Source organism: Cyprinodon tularosa, unplaced genomic scaffold, assembly GCF_016077235.1.
Source record: "Cyprinodon tularosa strain WSP-4 unplaced genomic scaffold, ASM1607723v1 ctg1174, whole genome shotgun sequence".
NCBI lineage: Eukaryota > Metazoa > Chordata > Actinopteri > Cyprinodontiformes > Cyprinodontidae > Cyprinodon > Cyprinodon tularosa.
The window spans coordinates 31354-52783 of record NW_024037975.1 but is presented as its reverse complement, the minus strand read 5'-3'; the positions used below and the strand labels follow the sequence as shown (position 1 = coordinate 52783).

Here is a 21430-nt window from a genome sequence, read left to right as displayed (position 1 = left end):
GATCCAGTAAACTGGATTATATAGTTGGAAAAAAGTTGTACATGCTGTAGTTTATAGGCATGTTTAAATTGCGTCATATGCATACTGTATTATGCACATGCATGTACATGCAAAACTGGACCTTCCCCTTTACTGAAAACATACATTGAAAAAAAATTTACTATAACTGAGACAATTTTTCTTGAAATAAGTGTATTTTCCTTTCATTTGAATTAAATTTAGTTTATTTATATAGCGCCAATTCACAACACGTTATCGCAAGGCACCTTACAGTTCACTAGATCATAGGCAGATTGCTTCAGTTTTCTATCTAAGGAAAACCAGTTGATTGCATCGACTCCTTGACTCAAAGGCAATCCCTCACACTAAGCATGCTTGTAGCGATAGTGGAGAGGAAAAACTTCCATTTAACAGGAAGAAACCTCAGTGTGAGCGGCCATCTGCTGAGGCCGACTGGGGTTCGAGGAAACATAAGCAGATATACGGAAAAAAGCAGAGATATAAAGAGAGCACATCCACCCAGTCACAGTCAGAGAAACAGGACAACAATGAAAAACAGGCCAAGCTCCAACATCTATAAACGAAGGTGTTGATGGCAGCAGCACAGCTGATATGAGCAGCTAGGTTAGACAATTTTCCAATGGAATAAGGCTTTAATTTTTTAAATGACAAAAAAATTTTTATATCCAGTTATCTTATTTTTAATAGCAAAAATCTTTGTTTTGGTAGATTATCTTATTTACCTGCTCAAACTAAGTGCAGTTATTTTGTGCAGTTTAATACTAAATTAATTTCTCATGTGGATATGCGATTACAGAAAAGACGGCAATTGATTCGTCCAATTATTTAGAAGTAGGAGTCAGCTTTAAGCTTCAGTAATACTAAGACAGGATCACAGTTTTAACCTGTTATATCAAGAGTCCGTAACCTTGGCTTTGTGGTTCACTCTACATACTAAATTATGCACTCTTGCCCAGTTTTTGTTTGTGATTCTTCAGTCCTTTTCTTTCTTAAAACAACTCTGGTCTACCCTGGTCAATTTAACTGGGCATGCATAGCCTTAGTTAAAATTAACCCGACAAAGGAAAAGGCATAGACTAAGGCTAAACAATCACTGAGTGTGTATTTGTATTTTGCATACATGTCTGTTTTATTTGAATAAAAATAATCTTTTATAAGCAGCTGCTATGAGAAATCGTTTGGCTGGATATGGCTGTTGAATTCAATTAAGCCTCTTTTAATTTACCTGATTTTTTACAGCTCCATTTACAACTAATACTGTGCCAAGGCCCCTACACCTCCAACAATCTTCTTTATTGATAGAAATATCGAAACTATTTAATCCGATAAAAGACCAGTCTCAAAGTCGGTTACACACATTCAAATTTGATCAAAGTTTAAAAATGAAAAACAAAATGAAAAAAATTCATTCAAGTTCATCTTCTTTGGAAAAACTTTCTATCTAGTGAAACTTGGCTGCTTGAGTCACAGACTTTGCAGCAATCCTTTATTCTATATAGAGGTATAAAATGGAGGTGTTCCTTCTTATATTGAGCAAACCTTTTTTCATGTATTTTTCTGATTTTGTCCTAAAACCAGTGGTTAATGGATAAATTAAACTTTTAACTTCCTGGATCCACAATCTGACTTTGTTTGGTTAACTCATTAAGATGGGCTACCATGAAAGTTAAGAATACAAAATATTCAGAAGGTGTTTTTATTTTCTTGTAGCACAACTGTCCTGTTGGAAACGTGGACCTACAAGGACGAACTGCTCTGCATGATGCTGGTAAGGCTCCTCTGTTGGTGGCTGAGCTCTGCTTTACAGAACACTCTAGCTAACATGGCTTCATTCAGCACAGTTATAGATAATTTAAACCTGACTTCATACCACTCCTGCTGGGACTTGACTCTACCATAAACCTGTATCATTTGGAAGTCACCCCTGGATTTAACAAATGACTACTTCCTACTTTCTTAAGTACAGCCTTTTTTCTTCTAGAGATATTTTCTTTCTAGGTCTGAAATGTTCTAAAAAATAAATACAATCTAATAGTTTAAATTTCACAAAAAAGTGACTTGGCTAAATACAATGAGCTGTTTGTTTATCAAGAAAAACTTTATAGAAACTAACCCTTGTACCCCATTCTTAGATCTATGAATTAAATGTGAATAACCACTTCTTTAGGCTTAGTCTCAATCAGACCTGATTATTGCTGGATCACACTTTAAAGAATTTACATTTATTCAACCCACCCTGATAACCTGAAGATCTTAAAAAGCAAAACGGTCCAGGAAGTCTACCTCTGAATAATGTAAAGAAATGAAGATTAAACGGCGTAGCAGCGGTTTGGACTTGCACACAGTTGAGATATTTCATCAGTAGAGCTCTGTAAGGAGACGGGCTGTTTTTAATGGCAATGAACCTTAGCTCCTTTTACTATCCTTCCGAGTTTAATTTACTCCACTCTGTCCTTTTTAGAGGTACACTCTCAAAGACCCAGACCCCTCCTGTTGTAGAATAACATCACAAGGACTTTCACATGCTTCTTTGCTTTTAATATATGCCACATCAAATCAGTTGTTCTAGATTCCTACAGGCCTCTCTGGGCTCTAGGCCCACTGACTGCAGCCTGAGCTAAGTGGATCAGAATGTACCTCTTCATGTTAAATGGAGCAACATAATTGTAGGTGTGCTGCTTTTTTATCTCCACAGTCATGGCGGGCTGCACCTCCAGCGTGAAACTTCTTTGTGATAAAGGGGCTTCTGTGAACACTGCTGATTTTGTAAGAATTATTTCTACCATTAATTTCATATATAATAAGTTAAGGCTTGTTTCTGAAAGTAGAAAAGTTATTTTTTTATATTTTGTTCTGAAATTTTTTTTTTTTTTTTGCCTTGACAGTGGCAATAAAATCCAAGGCAATCTGAGCAATAGTATATACTTTTTTCTTTGTAAATGACTTGAATGAAAGATATAGCTTTTTGTTTACATATGTAAAAGTCTGTTGTTTTTGTTAGGATGGCAAGACTCCTCTGATACTGGCCACACAGATGTGTCATCCGCAAATATGTGAGCTGCTGCTGGATCGAGGGGCTGATATCACTGTCAGAGACAAACTGAACAAGTAAGTTCCTTCTCCCCCTCTGGCTGTTTGTCTTACATAAGACTGTCCACTGTTGCCTTTGATCACTTTTAATCCAAGCTCTGGACAAAAAGCTGATTTGACCATAGAATGCAGCTTGATAAGTTGGATTTCCCACTGAAGCGTTGTTTCTGTAACATTGCAATATTTTTCATTTGCAACATAGTACACTGTAAAAATTATCTCAAAAAGAGTAAAAATGTCTTAAATTAAGGGTATTTACCCTTAATTTGAGCAGGTAAATAAGATGAATTGCCAATTGAATGAGTATTTTTACTCTTAAAATAAGGTATCAAGATATTATAAGACAATAAATAAGACGATGCAATTGTTTTTTCTTATTTTAAGTGTAAATTGTCTTGTTCCATTGGCAAAGTGTCACACTTAAATCCTTAATTCAAGAAAAAATGCACTTATTTTAAGAAAAAATGACTTATTTAGATTAAATTTTTTAGCAGTGTTGCTTGTGTCAGAGTGCAGGTCGTTAATACCGCTAGATGTAGAGCATGTTCATTTTGTTACATCTAGATATTTCATCAAATTACTCGACTAAATACTTATTAAACCTGATAGGGGATTAAAGAAAGCTGTTATTTTTTTGTTTAGTGTTTGAAAGACCTGGTCATCTGTGTGTAAAGCTAGCTTGGACATGCTCTGACCCAGAACCTGTCTGTTGGCTCCCTAAGGACCGCTCTGATTCTGGGCTGCGAGTTTGGCTGCAAAGACGCCGTGGAGGTGTTATTGAGGACTGGAATCGATGTGAAAGCAGTCGACAACATGGGTCATGATGCTTTTCACTACGCTCGTCTCAGCAACAACCAAGAGCTCGTCGCACTGGTCAAAAGCCACCTTGATAAGGCCACCAGAGGTCAGAGGCTTTGTCTTTAATTAATGTAGGAGGATGTGTCATCATGACTTACAGTCTTTTAAAAATCTTTACATTGATTTCTGTCTGCTGCATTCCCTTTAAACTTTTGTTGTAAAAAAAAAAAAAAAAAGAGAAAGTAAGAACTTCTTTGGTATTGTTGCAGAAAAAGAGGCGGCAAAGATCGAACAGTGGAGGCGGCAGGTAATCCAGCTGGATTCACTCACATCATCAATCTACCTCTTGTTAAAATAATGCATTCATTCTCTCTTAATCCAGCTTAAGTTTGTCCTTCTATTTCTAAAATATTAATATAAGCTGTGTCTATTATCCTACATTACTTGTGAGTTGATCATGACTGCCCTCTAGTGATCAAATGCAAGAATAAGTTAAAGTTTGTGGGTTTTTTTTTTTTTTTTTTTTTTTCAGCTTTCAGTGGAGAGATCGGAGGCAGCCGAGTCCATCAGGAAGGATCAGATCATATATGTAAGAGCAGGAGGACATTAACACATGTTTTCATTTTGGTTTGGACCCGATGCTCTAAAGCTTACATGACTAAAACCGTTTTCTATCGACGGTTTATCGATGTCCATAATGAAGTGTTAAATCTGCTTTTGTGTTTCCCCCTTTAGGATCTGGAAAGGCAGAATGAGGCCCTTCAGGACGGCCTAAGGAAGTACCACCAGGAGCAGATAGTCCTGGTAGATAAGGTCAACCTGCTGCAACAACAGCTCACACAGGTATGCTGGATTTATGGATTGTATTAGGTTTTTTATTATGTTTGCTTCTTTTTTTCCCTAGTAAAAATTAGGAGCTCAGTGACAATAAGGCTCATGTAAATTATTATAGATGACTGTACATAGTAAAGATATATTAATGCATGAATCTACAGCAACGTAAAACAATTATCTATCTGCAGGAAAAGATGGCTGTGGAAGACTCTCAAAAAGAGGTAAGAGCATTTTAGGAAAGTCTATGAAGCTTTCTTTAAATGTTTTTACTTTTGCTGAGAAACCACATTGAATAAAAATGAGCTTACAGTCCTCCGAAATATAGAAAGTACTTATTTTCCAGTAGACTGGGGACTAGCTGCTAGATTTTATCTCTGCTTTAAGGACCACCAGAGGGTCCATTTTGTCCATAAAGAACCACAAGGGAAATGGATCCTGCTGGGACTCGGAGACAAACGTTTATAATCTATTACAGATGCAGTGTGTTTATTACAGGATTTTATTGTCTTTATTTAGATGTAAAAGTAACTAAATCTTAAGGGCTGGTTATACTCCCGCAGCAGTGTGTCGCAGTGAGCTTGTCGCAGGTATAACGCAGCTATTTTTGATTTATGCCCAATATTGAAGCGTGGTCTGTGCTGTTATTATACGCCACAATGCAAGCGGGAGAATCGCAAATTAGCTGTTGGTCTAGATACGGCCGAGGTGGTTGGGAAGTGGAAAACATGAGGACATGAGGACATGAGGGCAAAAAAGAGTGGGGATCCAGGCGGAAAAAGGGTCCCAGCGTTCTCACACACCTCGCTGTTCTAGCTGGTCTGTCTTCACGAGTCGTTTTCCACAATGGCGGTCATACAAACAAAACAAGCTGCTAAGGTACCAAACAGGAAATATATGTAATCTGGAGTGGATGTAGATTTGACCAATTGGAGGCCTCCTGTCTGCGGCACTGTCTGAGCTCACCTACAATTTTGGAGAGGTGCATCTTAAGGCGTTTCTCAATTCACAAGAACGCGAGTATGTACTCGCGTTCTCGTCAAGTCCTTTCTTGGCGAGAACGCAGGAAGATCAGACTTGACGAGAACGCGAGCACGCAAGCACGTATGTGTATTGGAGCAGAAGCGTACTCGTGACGTCATCACAGGCAATGTTGTTTAGCATTTCTTTAACAGTCAAAACTATTTATTCCCTACACAAAACATTTTGAAAACAATATTTTTAATTTCTAAAGCTTAAAAAACATTAAAAAAAATTACCGAACCGCAAAAAAACGCCATCAGAACGAGCGGTAGTTCACACATAACTAGACCGAGAGAAGTGCACTACAGACGGGGTAACATTAGCCGTGGCTGCGGTTACCTTCGGAGGTCTGCTGGTCACTCTGGTCCGCTCAACCTCGGACTTTTTTTTTTTATTTCGCACTAAATCTATAAGCAGACCACACAGGGAGGCTTAAATGTATAATGTTATCGCCTCAAACGATTTCAAAACGTACTTTTGAAGAACAACAGCAGCAGAAAAGGGAATGTTTAACTTAACACTGTGAGCGCTGTCTCGAATCAAGCTGCTGCCGTGGGGCATTCTGGGGAAGCGGTCAGTCTGAAGAACGCACAAGTCTGCTCTGATGCATGCTCGATAAAGAGGGCGGTGCGAGAACAACATCCGGGGATTTGATGCGTTCTCGATCTGGCGTTCTTGAGAATTGGAACGGTACTCGGGCTGAGGCTGATGACGTGTCACGAGTACACGAGCACACGAGAACGCTCAAGAACGCATATTGAGAAACGCCCACAGTGTCTGCGGAAGGGGCGGAGCTTATCTGTTTTAACTGTGACACACATACAGATGACCTGGCTTCTGAGCATAAACCAGCGGTTATGTTAAAAATGGAGCCACTTCAGCTGTTTGCTGTAGATGTCTTGATTTTCTTGGTCCACTTTACATTCAGAAAGGTTTAAAATAGAGATGTCAGCGCCTCTTTATTATTTGCCATTGTTGCTCATATCACATAGTTCAATACAATCACTGCTGCACTTTTCTGTTAATGGATCAGAAGGAGCAGCTGAAGGCGTTTCTCGGTGCCAAAGACAAAGAGGAAGGAGGCCGCAGTCCAGAGACTGTCAGAGTTCAGCTGCGGAGTGCTTTGGTCAGTGATTGGTTGCAATGACATTTCAGATTTAAAAGCTTGGAGGATTTGACTTTATCATCCATGTTTGCTTTCCGTAATAGATCTGTTTTTTTTAATATATTGCTGATAAAATACAGATTATGCTACATTTCTTTAAACAGTATTCTGTCTTTAAGGTCTATAACATCTTAAATAATGTTCACTCTCTATATTAACAGGGGGAGTACTCAGGCCAGTCTGTTATCAAAGGTCAGACTCTTCTTTCTAATGAGTGAAATAAATTAACATTAGTTTATCTAAACATCTTGAGAGTTAACATAGTATTGGTGTCGTCCTGCAGGAAAAGAAAAAGTTTTAGTCAAGCAAGCTTACAGTCTGGATCTTAATCACGTAAGTTTTCATTTGCTTCCCGGGCTTAAACTAAGCATCCTCTAATATAGTCGGGATTATGTACTAATAATAGATATACAGTTTTTTCTAATCATTTTTGTCTCGGTGTTTCTTATATGTCTGATTAACACCACAATTACTTCATTAATTGCTTATTGTTATCTTGGAAAGCTTGGCGGGCTGAGGGCATAAATGAAGCTGCTTGTTACAAATTAGCATAAACCTGCATCAGGTTGTATTGTGTAAACACAAAGAAATAACTCTTTACAATACTGAATTCAACATGTATTCATGCGTCCTTTAATTTCCTGCTTTCTTTGCTGAAATGAATTATATGTTAGCTTATTTTCATAGAATGAACCTGGTTGGATACAAGATGCAGAAAAATAACAACAAAAACAAATTTGACCATTTTGTGGATGTTTTTTTTTTTTTTTTAGATGCCACAGAACCCGCCTGTTTCCAGACAAGTCCAGAGGAGCCAAACTGCAGGAGGCCGGGATCTCCCTGAAGCTGAAGTCCTTCGACGTGAACTGGAGACGGTTAGAAGAAAACTGCAGTCCACAGAAGAGGAGAAGGCCCAGCTTCAGTCTGCACTGAGCCAGAAGAACAGAGAGTGCCAGGAACTGTCCCAGAACAGAGACACCATCCAGAAACAGGCTGACCTGCAGGTTCAGGAGCTGGAGGACGCTTTGGGAGACGTCCAGAAGAGGATGCTGGACTCTGAGTGTAAAGTCAAACAGCTGCAGGCTCATGTTGTTGCTGTAAAAGAACACCTGGGGGCCCAGGCGGCCGAAGATCTGCGAGCGCAGCTCCTGGACGTGAAGGCCAAATACGAAGGCGCTTCAGCCGAAGTGGGGCGGGTTCGTAACCGCTTGAAGCAGAGCGAGAAAGCCTTAGAGGAATACAAGAGCAGCGAGAGCCAGCTGGCCGCAGAGAGCGAGCGGCTGAGCCAGGAGCTGGGAGCTCTGAGCGCAGAACGAGACCAACTGGCTGAAGCTCTTTTAAAGATGGAAACCCGCCTGAAGGAGGCTCAGAACAAGCAGGCAAACACCGTCCCAGCAGAGAAGTTTGACAACATGAAGAACCTGCTGACCAATGCAGTGGATGAGAAGGAGCGGCAGCTGGCCGAGCTGAGGGAAGACTACGACCGCGTGCTGGAGGAGGTGGCAGAGCTCCACCGCAGGCTGGACAGCCCGTCATCCCAGGGAGTGTCTCCAGAGGGGCATCAGCGAGTAGTTTCTGGTCTGGAAGAACAGAACGTCGCTCTGAAAAGGAAGCTGATGGACGTGACTGCAAAAAGTCAAACTCTTATCGAAGAGGTGGAGGAGAGTGAAGAGGAGAGAGATGTGCTAAGAGAGCAGCTGGACGAGCTCAACAGCAGGATCGAGAATGAGTTTATACCCCTGAAGGAGCATGAGGAGGTTCAGAACAACATGGTGGTGGCTCTGGAAGAGCTGAAGGACAGACTTGTGGAAGCCAGCGAACGTTACGGGAAAGCTGAGGCTCAGCTGCAGCAGCTTCAAGCCGAAAAAGCCTCGTTACAGGAGACGATGAGCGACAGGAACCAGAGGGAGCTGGACGCTCTGATGGAGCAGAATACCCAGCTGAAAAAGGACATTGAACTACTGCAGAAGAGATGCAAGGATGGAGAAAAGGAACGAGAGGAGTTGACTCTACAGAAGCAGGCTCTGCAGCGCAGGGTGGAGGAGCAGTTTGTTCCCAGGCAGCAGCATGAGAAGGTGAAGATGGAGTTAGGTTCAACCTTAGAAAGTGTTAAAGCTGAGAAATTGAAGTTGGAGGCAAAGGAGAAAGAAAGTGTCGAAGAGCTAAAGAATGTGAAAGATGGAAACGAGAATCTGAAAAAGCAGCTGGAAAGAGTTTTGTTGGAGATGAAGAAAGAGTGTATTAGTCTGAAGGAGCACAGAGCTGTCACAGATGAGCTGAAGGCCGCCACCGACGCGGCAGAAGAGCGAGCAAACCAGGCATCGGTCCTGCATGCTGCGGCTCAGGAGGAAGTACTGAAGCTCACTCAAGAGCTGGAAGCCCAGAAGAAAGAACTAGATACCATACAGGAAGTTATTCAGTCCAAGTTTATCCCACTGACTGCAGCCACGGAAAAGGAAACCACCTACAGCTCTCAGGTGAAGGAGCTGGAGCAGAAACTGATGGAAATGGAGGAGAAGTATCACAAAGAGAGGTCGACCTGGGAAAGCATGCAGCAGGAGAAAGAAAAACTTAAAGTAGAAACTGAATCTGTTCAGCAGAGACTGAACTCTGCTCTGGTTAGCACTGAAAAGCATAAACAAGTGGAGGAAGAGTTCAAGTCTAAATATGAGGCCGTTACCCAGAAGCTGGCCAGCTTAGAGCAACAGCTTCAGGAGGTGACGCTTCAGAAAGCCGAGCTGCAGGACCAGAACGCTTCATGCAACACACAGATCCAGAGTCTGCAGGAGCGTCTGAAATCTGAGCTGACCCGAATAGCCACCTACGACACAGAGCTGACGACCCTCAACGATCTCATGCGGCAAACTCAGGCCGATTGCAAGAAAGCGAGAGAGGCCCAGCAGGAGGAGGCTAAGAGGGTCGCTGTCCTACAGAAAGAACTTCAAGAAATCCGCAGGGAACACACGTCACTGCTGCAGCAGCACAGAGAGACCAAAGAAGCCCTGGAGGCCGAAGTCGCTAAGCTTCAGACGTCCCTTCAAGAGGAGGAGGAGAACGGCGCTCAGAGAGCCGAAGACGTGAGCGCCCTGCAGTCCGAGCTTCTGCAAGCCACGCAAGCGCTGCAAGACATCCGCCACAAGGAGGACCAAATGAACGAGCTGAAGAAGGAGAAGCAGCTGCTGCAGGAGGAGGCCGCCAGCCTGAGCAGCAAGCTGCTGAGTTTAACAAAGGAGTGTCAAGAGGCCCATCTGGAGGTGAGACAAGCCAGAGAGGGCGAGAGCAAGGCCAGAACCGACATGGAAGCCGTCCAGGAGAAGGGCCGCGGCATCGAGAAGGAAATCAGGGAGCTGAAAGAGCGGTATGACGAGTCGCTCAGCACAATCTGTGATCTTCAGAAAAGGATCCAGTCATCAGCTCAGCAAACTGAAACCAAAGACAAGAAGGTACCAAAATACTCACTGCACACGTCTGCACTTTTTCTGCCTGATGATACCAGTTTCTACAGATACAGGGGCTTAAATACCGGTTCAAGAAATAAAATATATTGTGTTGGTAGATCACAGAGTTACTGACGGATGTGGAGCGACTGAAGCAGGCCCTCAATGGTCTTTCTCACCTGGCGTACACAAGCAACACCCCAAACAAGAGACAGACACAGCAAGTTGATGCACTGCAGGCACAGATCAAGAGCCTTCAACAGCAGCTGGCTGTAAGTTCATTTTCTCATTACGTCTATGACTGGGCAGTAAACCAATACTTCAGTAGAATTACTCTAAAGTAATAGTTATTCATTTATTCACATTATCGATCTTTGCTGTTTACTCCCTTCAGTTCAGATGAGAATATTTCAGCTGGCTTTCAATGCAGAAAAATTGGAAATAAACAGTAGAAGTTAAATATACTTCAAAGTTTGGGTTTCCAAACTTCACATTTTAAACAAAATTTCGTTTGTATAAGCTCTATGTATACAAAATAACAATAAAAGTTGTTTAAGTCTAATAATAAAAAAAACAATTTAGAGGAATAAAGAGCTTTTCACTTTAATTTATATCACAATGTCCAATTTCTTAATTTTTTGTCTTCCATTTCATTTATTATTTTATTCTTTGTTTCTAACTGGATTAATTTCAAATTAAAAGTATGCTGGTGGACAGGCATTGCTATCTGGATTATCCAGTGTTAATATTTCCAAGTATTCTGTATATTTCCATTGTAGGTTGTAGGTATGTGTCCTGATACTCTGGCGTAGCTCCAACTGTTGCAGAGATTTTGATGCTGCAGTTTAGTCCTGAGTATATGAGCTGCTGCCTCAGACATCAAAGCAACTTCATGTCTTTCATGTTTTGTCCCCCCCATAAGGATGCTGAGAGGCAGCACAGAGAGGTGGTTTCCATTTATAGGACTCATCTTCTAAGTGCAGCACAGGTAAGTTGTCCTCGAACCTCTGGCTCCAAAAGTCGTTGTGAGTTCCTCCTTTTCCAAAACACTTGGTATTTTATGTCACATTCCATGTCACATGCTATGACTAGGAGTTTCTACGCCTGTAGCCCTTTCTGGTTACCTACAAAAGGCTTTCCGATCAAATCAAGGCAACCTGTTGGCTTTTTATATTTCATTTCTGTTTTGAGGTTCGTTCACAACAAACTTGAAATTCACAGCTGGCAGCGAAGGATTTCCATGTTATCTCTATGTAGATGGCGGCTATGGAGAGCAGCGAAGCGAATGTTGCAAATTTGGCAAAATTTGGTAGCTTCTGCACCTGCAAAGTATGTGAAGAGAATTTCGGGGAGGTGGACATTTTGTTACATTTTATTTGTGAAATGCAATCTGTGACTAGATGTGGCTGGTAGCCACAGTGAAGGAAGCGGTTAAGATGAGCTTTCTTATTCAAGATGGAAGACCGGGAAAATGATAATGACAAAGAATAAAGTGGAGAATGGATAATAATCATATAATTGAACTTAATTGATCTAATATTGGAGAAATTTACCTCTGCATTTAACACATCCTCTTGGGGAGCAGTGGGCTGCCATTGTGCGGCGCCCTGGGAGCAGTGTGGGGTTAAGGGTCTTGCGCAAAGACCCAGAGTGGAGACCGTGGGGATCAAACCGGGTACTTGCAACGTTCTAAGAGCACAAGCACACCATGCTCTATTCACTTGGCCAACACTCCCCCTGACTCCAATAAAGCTCTTTAGAGCTGTGAGGGTGGAGCCTTTTTCTGTGGCAGTGCGAATTGCTTTAGCTGGGCAGGAGAATTTCAAGGCTAGAAAAAGCAGGAGAAACTGGGGAAATTTTTAGCAGGTTTCCTGTTTGTTAAAAAAGCAACATTACTCCCTGATTAGGGTCCATTTTCTGTTAACTTAAGGGCTTTTTTGTATTTGCATTACAAGATCAGGTGACCAGAGGTATTTATTATAAGTAAAAAAGGAGATAATGCAGCCTAGCAAGTTAACATTTCCTCTATGGAGGTTTTAAAAAAGAGGAAAAGTCATAAAGTGTAAGAAAACATAAAAAAAAAACACTGGATGCCAGGGAGTTTAATACATAAGTAGTGCTTGTTATACAGCTGTAGATGTTTACTGAAGTGGGAGCAAAAGATGTGGAACCTGCCAAGTGACTGATGTGAAAATACGTTTATTAAAATACGTGAAAATGCTGATTGTGCTCCGGTGCAAAATTCCTTCTCGGACAAAAAAGGACGGAGTAAACATTATTTTAACGCACATTTTGTTTTTGCTGTTTTGGATACAGGCTTGGTAACTGACTAAGTGATTTAAATCAACTTTATTGATCTTTATGTGTTTTTAAGTGAACCTGATTGTGTCTTTCAGGGCCACATGGATGAGGACGTCCAGGCTGCTTTACTACAGATCATCCGTATGAGACAGGAGTTCGTCTGTTAAAGCCGCCAAAAAAAAACAACTCTACCTGCTCGCGTTTATCTTCTCATATTTCTCATCTTTCTTTGCATATCATAATGTATAGGGAAAAAGAAGGAATGGTTTCCACTTCTAAAATCTGTTCATCTGTAGCGTCTCTGCACCTTCATTCTTGGATATTTTCACGTGGGAGCTGTGGACACAGATTAGGAACAAATACTTGACTGCTACAAATCTTCACTGTTGTTGTCAAACTCAATGCATTAATGTAGAAGACATTACCAAAACAAATCAGTTCCAGCTTCAAGATTCATTGTTGTAAAACCATTTCAAACAGATTGTGCAAAGCAGCAGCTTTGACCCTTTTCGTTCAGTAATGTGGAAGTTATTTGAAATGTGGGTTTGTTTGGTTTTTTTTGTTTTTTTTTTTTTTATTGTTGTACATGACACACTCCTAAATGCTCAGCTGAAATGAAAACTGGACATGATCGCAAAGACCACTCTCACATTCCCACCTGACAGTCAACATTGCAGAACGTTTTCAACTTTTCATAGAAATGTTGCTAGAATTTTAAAGGACAGCTTCATATTTAAATGATTTACCATCAGATTTTTCCTTCTGATTCTATCTTCCACTCAGAAGATACAAATGAGAAGATTAGGTGTAAAATGTAAAGAGGATCAATTAACCTAGATGCTTTAATAAACAGTCTAAACTATGGATGTAAAATAGTCAAATGCATCATTATAGACCTCAGTTTAAATTTAAAATTTCAAAATTAGATTGACATGTTTGTTTTTTTATGCAAAAAAGAAAATTCTGTGGGTATTTAAAATCTGAAGGAAAATTGATTCCTGTTATTTGTAGATTTTACCAACAATATCTGCATTATTGCCCTCAGTGTAACTCCAAGGTTCCTTAGAAACCCTTAAGTCTTTGGATAAGTGCAGAATCTGCTTTGGCATTTATATGATAGAGATAAATAAGAACAATTTTAGAAAATGTATGAATATTCAGACTCCTTTGTATTCAGGTGATCCTTAAAGATGTAAAAATAGTGCCATTGTTTGATATATGTACGTAACTAATATCAGGCTTTATTTTACTTGGATCATGAGATTTAACAACTTAGCTTTAATTTGGTTTTTAACACCTTCTAAACTTACATTTGATGTAAGGTGTTACATCAAACGTTTAAACGCAATCTCTGTTATTGGTTTAAAGCAGTTGCACTGCTGCTACTGAAAGCTAACCTTAGCTTAAAATCGTGGCAAGGTTTAATAATAATATCTGTTGTACAAAAAAATTTCTAGAAGATAAAAAAAATGCCTGAAAACAAAAGAAATTTGAGTCTGTAACATTGGTGGGTTCTGAAAATGGAAACTTATAGGAATCTTGTCAAAGGGGAACATTGACCTCTTTTTAGCTATTAGAGCGAGTATTTATTTTTTAACAGTCCGCCTCTTAAAATGGAATACTGAGGAATAACAGCTGCATTTTGATCCAGAAAGAATGACTACTTTCAGCAAAATCAGGCCTCACTGTCTGTAGCTAAGATGCATTTAGAAATGTGAATCTGTCCTTTTAAAGAATCTCCTCAGTTGTGCATGTTATCTACTTTCTATGAATGAGACTCTACAGCTACCGAATCCTGGAGGTCCAAACTCAGAGTTGTTGTTGATGTAAAACTACTACAGAGTTGGTGAATTCATGTCCATCAAAAGGACAACATGAGGCTTTGTGTTGGTTGTATGCTGGGTTTGAGTCTGCAGATCTGTTGTTTCCTCAAGTTTGCAGTGAAATGTCCACTTTTTGTTGAAACCAGAGTGCCCTCTAGTGGTAAGACTTGGCAGGCCAAGTTGATAGAAGTTGTAAGCATTGCCACTCAGGGGTATTCTGTTGTTACAGTTTCTAAGTTGCATGCTCAAACCTAAAAAAAAAGGAAGATTAATTCAATTTGGTCAGATGAAAATATAAAACCTGATACATAATTAAATCTGTGATTTAAATCTTGACTTGAATATTTATCTCCTGCAGCAGTGAACTCATTAGCTGTCCTAAAGCAGCAGGTACCCCTGGGCCAGCTTTGTGTGACTCCTGATGCTGTTGTGTCGTGCTGTTGTGATTTCTGAGCGAGTCTCTAATGCCTTTACACTGATTATATTTTTCATAGCTTTGTACTACTTTAAGTACTTAACAGTCTGACAAATCTGATATTCAGCAGGTCTGGAAGTAAAGCGGCACAAACTTAACCCAAGGAGGACATTTCTTTAGATTTGAAGAGGTGTGTTTGTTTATGCAGAGAAACTCTCCTCTTAACACTCAGTTATGTGAAGCACTCCTGTCTTCATTTTTCAGCTTAATCTAATTAATAATAATTGAAAATAATAATTGAACATCCTTGATCTTACAAAGGAGAAATTTACTTCTGCATCTTAACCAATCTTTTGATCTAATCCGTAATCTTTTTGTCCTTCAGGTTTAACGGTGACACTTTTGTGTTCTGTAGGTTTAAAGGTCTAACACTAAAGTTTTTTACATACTGTTATTTGCTAAAACACTACAAACCCAATCAGTATACATGTCTACAGAACTGTACTGTTGAACCAGTGTGATGAAACTGGGTCATTATCTTTATTAACAATTTCTGTTTGTTGAACATTCATACAAAGTCAATAAAAGTGCCTAACATAGAAAACTACATGCTTGTCCGTGCCTCATGATGTTAAAGTGATCATAAGTTTTTAAAGGTCTGATAGTTTTAGATGGAAAATTAGACATGCTGGTCATTTCAATCCTTTACAAAATTCACTTTTGCTTTTTTTTTAATCTTCTTAGTTTAATGCTTTTTAGACAAAGTGAAGCCAGCTGCTCAGGGATGTTTGATGACATCTTTGACCACTGATTCTTTGATTTATTTTTATTTTTTGGATTTATAATCATGTTACTTTTCTGTGAAGAAAAGGAAACGAAAGACTCGATTAAGTGTCTGCCTGCCTGAGGGAAAAAAAGTACAATCCCGGGAAAGAATTATGAAATCATCGTTCACTTAGTTTAATTTAGTAGAAAATAAGCAGTTCACAGACATGACACAAAACTAAAGTCATTTCAAATGGCAGCTCTCTGGCTTTAAGAAACACACACACAAAAAAATAAAAATAATATATCTCAAGGGGGGAAAAAATTAATTGTAACTTATTTTTTTTTGACCAAGCAGAGGGAAAAAAATATCAAATCACTGAATTCTATGGAAAAAAAAAAAAATAATGGAATCATGAAAAACAAGAAGACTCAAACACATCACTGGTATTTCGTTGAACCAACTCTGGCTTTTATAACAGCTTGCAATCTCTGAGGCATTAACTTAATGAGTGACAAACAGGACTCTACTCTTCATCAATCTGGCTCCAGCTTTCTCTGATTGCTTTTGCCAGATCAGCTTTGCAGGTTGGAGCCTTGTCGTGGACCATTTTCTTCAACTTCCACTAAAGATCTTCAATTGGATTAAGATCCAGATTATTTGCAGGCCATGACATTAACATTATGTGTATTTTTTCAATATTATTTTTTGAAAAACGATTTCATCATCCCCAAACTTTCTGTTAACTGATAAGAGAAGAAAAGTGTCCAAAATCCAATGTAAACGTTTGCATTTATAGAAGATGTAATGAGGTCCCCATATCATCATTGTGGAAATGTGCATGTCCTCTTCAGGCATTCCTCTTTATAAAGTCTCATTGGAACGGCACCAAACCATAAGATCCAGCATCATCACCTTGCCCAATGCAGATTGGGCATTCATCACTAAATATAACTTTCATCCACAGTCCATGATTGCTTTTCCTTAGCCCATTGTAATCTTGTTTGTTTCTGTTTAGGTGTTAATTATGGCTTTCGTTTAGCTTTTTTTTTATGTTAATCCCACTTCCTTTAGGCGGTTTCCTACAGATCGGTCACAGACGTTGACTCCAGTTTCCTCCCAGTCAATCGTCATTTTTGTTGTTGTGCATTTTCGGTTTTTGAGACGCATTGCTTTAAGTTTTCTATCTTGGCGTTTGACGTCTTCCTTGGTCTACCCGTATGTTTGCCTTTAACAACCTTCCTATGTCATTTGTTTTTGGTTCACAGCTGACTGTGAAAAACCAACATCTTTTACAACATTGCCTGATGATTTACCCGCTTTTGTGAGTTTGATAATCCTCCTTTGTTCCAATTGACATCTCTCGTGTTGGACCCATGATTCATGTCAGTCCACTTGGTGCAGCCGCTCTGCAAAGAGTGATCTCTCCTTTTTAGATGCAGACTAACGAGCAGATCCCATTTGATGCAGGTGTTAGTTTTAATTTAGTGATTAAATAATTTTCCCCCCTCTGCTTGGTCTAAAAAAACTAACAGTTACTGTCTATCACATTTTATTTTCTTGATTTTTTATTTTTTGGTGTTTCTTAAAGCCTACAAAATGAAACAACTGATGAACATCCTCTGAGGCCGGTGATTCCATAATTTCTGCCAGGGTTTGCAATGTTGGACTGATAAGGAGACATCACTTCAATGAGACTGAAATAGGCTTCAGAAGCCCAATCTGTTAAATTAAAAATGTTCTCAAAAGAGTAACTTTAACTAAAATGAAATTTGGTACCTGGTCTTTTTTTTACATTTCTTTTTACAAAAAGCAGTAAGTTAGACCAGGCATGCCCAAAGTCAGTCTTCGAGGGCCGCTGTCCTGCATGGTTTTGAGGTTCCCCTGCTTTAGCACAGCTGATTCTGATGATTGCATTTCAGCAAAATCCTGTCAATAAGCTATCTATGATATCAGGGAGCAGGGAAGCCTGTAAAACCTGCAGGACAGCAGCCTTGGAGGTCCGACTTTGGCCATGCCTGAGTTAGACCCACTTATACTGTTTTTTCTTTTTCTAAAACTAGATGTCAGGATCAGTAATGTCATTTTGTTGTAGTAACATGGAGCTGGTGACATAAGGCAACTGATCATGGTTAGATTAAATCTTATTTGTATCTTTATCCTATTGTTTTCCTCTAAATTTTTTAAAATCCAATTCTAAATTTAAAGATATTTAGTTTCAGCTCATCATTGGTTTCAGGAGGTAATTTCAAAACAATAGAGCATGGTAGAGGTTTCTGAAGAGGATAAGGGCAGACTGGAATAGCTAGATGACATTTTGAATAGCTCTAGTGATCACTCAGAGGCACGACTGCTGCAGAGAAATGAGTTGCAGGAGACTAGAAGCCTAATCCTCAGAAGGTTGGCTTCTTCAAACAAGTGCATGTTTGTAGAGCAGATCTTTTAAGAGATTTGTGTTTGCAATCAGCAGATGGCATGTGTTTCCCCCCCCATCTCTTCATCAATATGTAGATCATATGAAAAAACCGTGCAAATTGATGGACGGAAGATATACATATGTAAACTTTTACCACGTGCAAAGCAATTTTACAAATTGAATGCAGCTATAGTTTGCAAATAACAACAAATTACCGAATTTGGCTATTGCATGTTTATAAAGAGGATATCAAAATATCCTTTCAAGAGACATGGGGGTGTCAAAATGCACAGCTGTTATCACACCTGAGATTTTTTTTTCTCTCGATTAAATAAAACATAACCATGCACAGATCATGGCTGTGTTTTATACCTTTGCACCTGCTTTAATTAATTTATATTTAAGTTTAGTTTCCTTAATTGATTTTAGAGATAGGTTATCCATGTAAAGTGTAAATCTTATTTGAATATATTTATCTCCATCTACATGGCTTAGAACCTCATCTTTCTTTTATGACCACTCTCAAACTACTTGTAGAACAGGCCTTTTACTCATTTTAATGGGAGGAACCATATAGGTTTGCATACCTTATTTGTGCAGCAATTTTTGTGAATCACCGCAACACACTCAGTCGTAAAAAACGAACAATAAAAACCCAACAATAAATTGCATGTGCAGTTTAGCCTTAGGAGCATCCTTTGGTGGGGTCCTGTATTGAAATCCGTTTGAAATCTCTGGGAAGAGTAAAGGTTCTACTGATGCTGTCCGTCCAACTAGGGCAATCGAGTGGATCTAGTGAGAAAATCCCACAAATCAGGAGAGCTAAGGTTGTTCGTAGCATAAGACATGAGGCAGACACATATGTCTTTCAATGCAATGCTACTCTACCATATGGGAGTTAATGTATTTTTAAAGATGGATTTACCAAAAAATGTCTTAAAACATGCTTAAATTAGGGACTATGGAATGCTTTTGTGTTTTTTTTCCCCATGTCTTACTGTATTGTTTTTTTTTTTCTTAAAACAATATTTAGCAGCAGTGAAATAAATCTTTGACTATAGTGTTGATGTATCTGTAGCTGTGGATGACCTACAGCTGTTGTAGGGTTAGTGCGTGCTGACGTCAGCTTGCCTTTAGCTCCTCATGGCAGCGGCGGTTCGGTTCATGTGGTTTCACTTTAAGTCCAATCAACCCAGGAATGAGCGTGAGGATCTCTCTGGCGTAAGGCTCCCACTTTTATCTCAAAGCCTGCGCCTTTATTGATTTGTCTGTCTCTTTCTGACTTCAATAGATTTATTTTTCATTAAAACTGTATTCAGTAGCTGCAGAGATCAAGTTGGTATCAATTCTACCAGATAAAGATGTTTCATTTCCAAAGTTCATATTTTATTGATATTGCAGGTAGTCAGACTGAGACCTAATCCATCTGTTGTTTCATCCTGTCTTCAGACATGCACATATCCTGTAATTGATGCAATCCTGAGTTTCTTTCAGCTAAGCACCTCCTCCTCCTTCCTCTGTTTTTGTGGTCTGCACTGAATAAGCTGTTCTCAGCAATCATGGCAAATACATTTCAATCTGTTGGTAGAAATCTCTTTAATCTTATTTCCAGCGTTCTAATCAGTCCCATGCAGCCACTTGCGGCTGTTTGGTTAACCAATGTAACCCCTTTTATCCTCACCACAAAAAAAAAAAATCTCCTCTTTATGAAATTTGTCGCCCCCAAAAAGGATCAGACAGTATTAATGTTGGATTGAGTCCTGGCCGTCCGCTGCCTGCCTGCTGAGTGCTGAGCTGGCTGGGGAGCCAGGCGGGTGGTTATATACACATCAAACAAACGCCCACGTATGTCCTCGCGGTCCTCAGAGCTGTCATGAACATTTGTTATCTCACGCAGCAGTCTTCCACCTCAGTGGCTGCTCATTTCTCTCCCTACGCTCCGTCTCTGGAGGAGCAGCTGTGGTTCACTAGTCATAAAGACACTTAGGGCCTTTCTGCATGTCTGGATTGAGATAACTTTTGGTTGTCACTACGCTACATGTTAAATATGACGCTTACACTCTGATCACCTGAGATAAAAGTGCTCCTGTTCCCAGTGGGACTCTTGCAAGGCCAGATAAGCTGCTGTCACAGTTAAATAAGCATTTTCACACCTTTGAAGCTGAATACTTCTAAAACTCTCCCTGATCCAAATGTTCACCATAATGAGCAACAATACCAGAACAAGGTAAAGTACATTTTTGAGCTGGGGGCCTCATTCGAAGATGAGAAGCAGGCCTTGGACTCTGATAACCTTTTCTTCATCACCAGATGGTTTTTATTTTACAGCTTGGAGTCTTCATCACTTGAAGCAGTTTAGAATTTCTGCAGCTTTTCCTTCAACCACAAAAGCCCTCGTCTAACTCCCCACAAATGATCATTTCCTCCCCAAGACGAGTAACCGCACTTTGATGTGCAACACTCACAGAGTTCCTCTTTAAAATGCAAAGCCTGCAGTGTTTCGCAGATGTGTTGTAGATTGTAGGACCTTCTCCTTTCTGGCCATGACTTACCTTTTTGGTTTTTCCTGTTTATGTAACCTTTTTAAAATGCATCAGAAGCAACCTAAACCCTGATTACTGACCGTTCCACCCTTTGTGTTCAAGGTTTACGTTTTTACATCTTTATTATAAGACTTTTTTTCGACCCAGTTGTTTAAGTTCAACCTTAAAGAAGCAGTTTTCCACCATGAGCAAAGTGTTGAAAGGTCAAGGCCAAACCACAACTCAGTTAATTTCCGTTGCTTTTTTCCACTTAACATTTCTTTTATTTATTTATTTTTATTTTTTAGTTGGGGAGCTTTGAGCTCCTGTGGCCTTTATATTGACAGTATGCTAACAGGAAATGGGGCAGGGGGCATCTAGAGGGGGGGACATGGCTACCCTTACAAGGTACTTTGTTCCCATGTAGATGTACTGTAATTCATCACCCCTGGAACAAGCAGTTCTCCTCTGAACCAAAAGGTGACAGCATTGGTACCACCATGCAGAAAGTCCTCCTTTGCCATTTTAAACCAAAACCTGACAACAAAAACAGAAAAAATTCACAGCCATATCATTCAAACCAAGAGGATCAATACAGAATTTGTGAATTAGAGGTTTGTCTCTGCAGTCATATCTAGTCGAACACTGAGCCTGGTTCTGCTGGAGGTTCCTTCCTGTTAAAGGGGAGTTTTTCCTCTACACTGTCGCTACAAGCATGCTTAGTGTTAGAGATTGCTTTCGAGTCAATGAGTCTATGCAATCAACTGGTTTTCCTTAGAGAGAAAACTTTGAATCAATTTGACTGGATGATCTGGTGAACTG

The 21430-nt window shown here is 39.8% G+C and overlaps 1 protein-coding gene across 4 annotated transcripts in view; it reads left to right on the top strand.

Annotated features, from left to right (window-relative positions):
• Positions 1–15511, top strand: part of uacab (uveal autoantigen with coiled-coil domains and ankyrin repeats b) — a 48515-nt gene extending 33004 nt beyond the window's left edge. For 2 of the 4 annotated variants that reach the window (XM_038308825.1, XM_038308833.1), the window contains exons 5-19: positions 1732–1789; positions 2717–2787; positions 3023–3129; positions 3834–4015; positions 4179–4216; positions 4442–4498; positions 4645–4752; positions 4932–4964; positions 6797–6889; positions 7090–7120; positions 7212–7261; positions 7702–10371; positions 10485–10637; positions 11288–11353; positions 12762–15511. In XM_038308825.1, the coding sequence (XP_038164753.1) occupies positions 1732–1789; positions 2717–2787; positions 3023–3129; positions 3834–4015; positions 4179–4216; positions 4442–4498; positions 4645–4752; positions 4932–4964; positions 6797–6889; positions 7090–7120; positions 7212–7261; positions 7702–10371; positions 10485–10637; positions 11288–11353; positions 12762–12833 (3789 nt within the window). In that variant the 3' untranslated portion in view covers positions 12834–15511. The remainder of the gene's footprint in view (positions 1–1731; positions 1790–2716; positions 2788–3022; positions 3130–3833; positions 4016–4178; positions 4217–4441; positions 4499–4644; positions 4753–4931; positions 4965–6796; positions 6890–7089; positions 7121–7211; positions 7262–7701; positions 10372–10484; positions 10638–11287; positions 11354–12761) is intronic. The other 2 variants (XM_038308843.1, XM_038308851.1) reach the window with 2 other exon arrangements.
• Positions 15512–21430: the final 5919 nt, after the last annotated feature.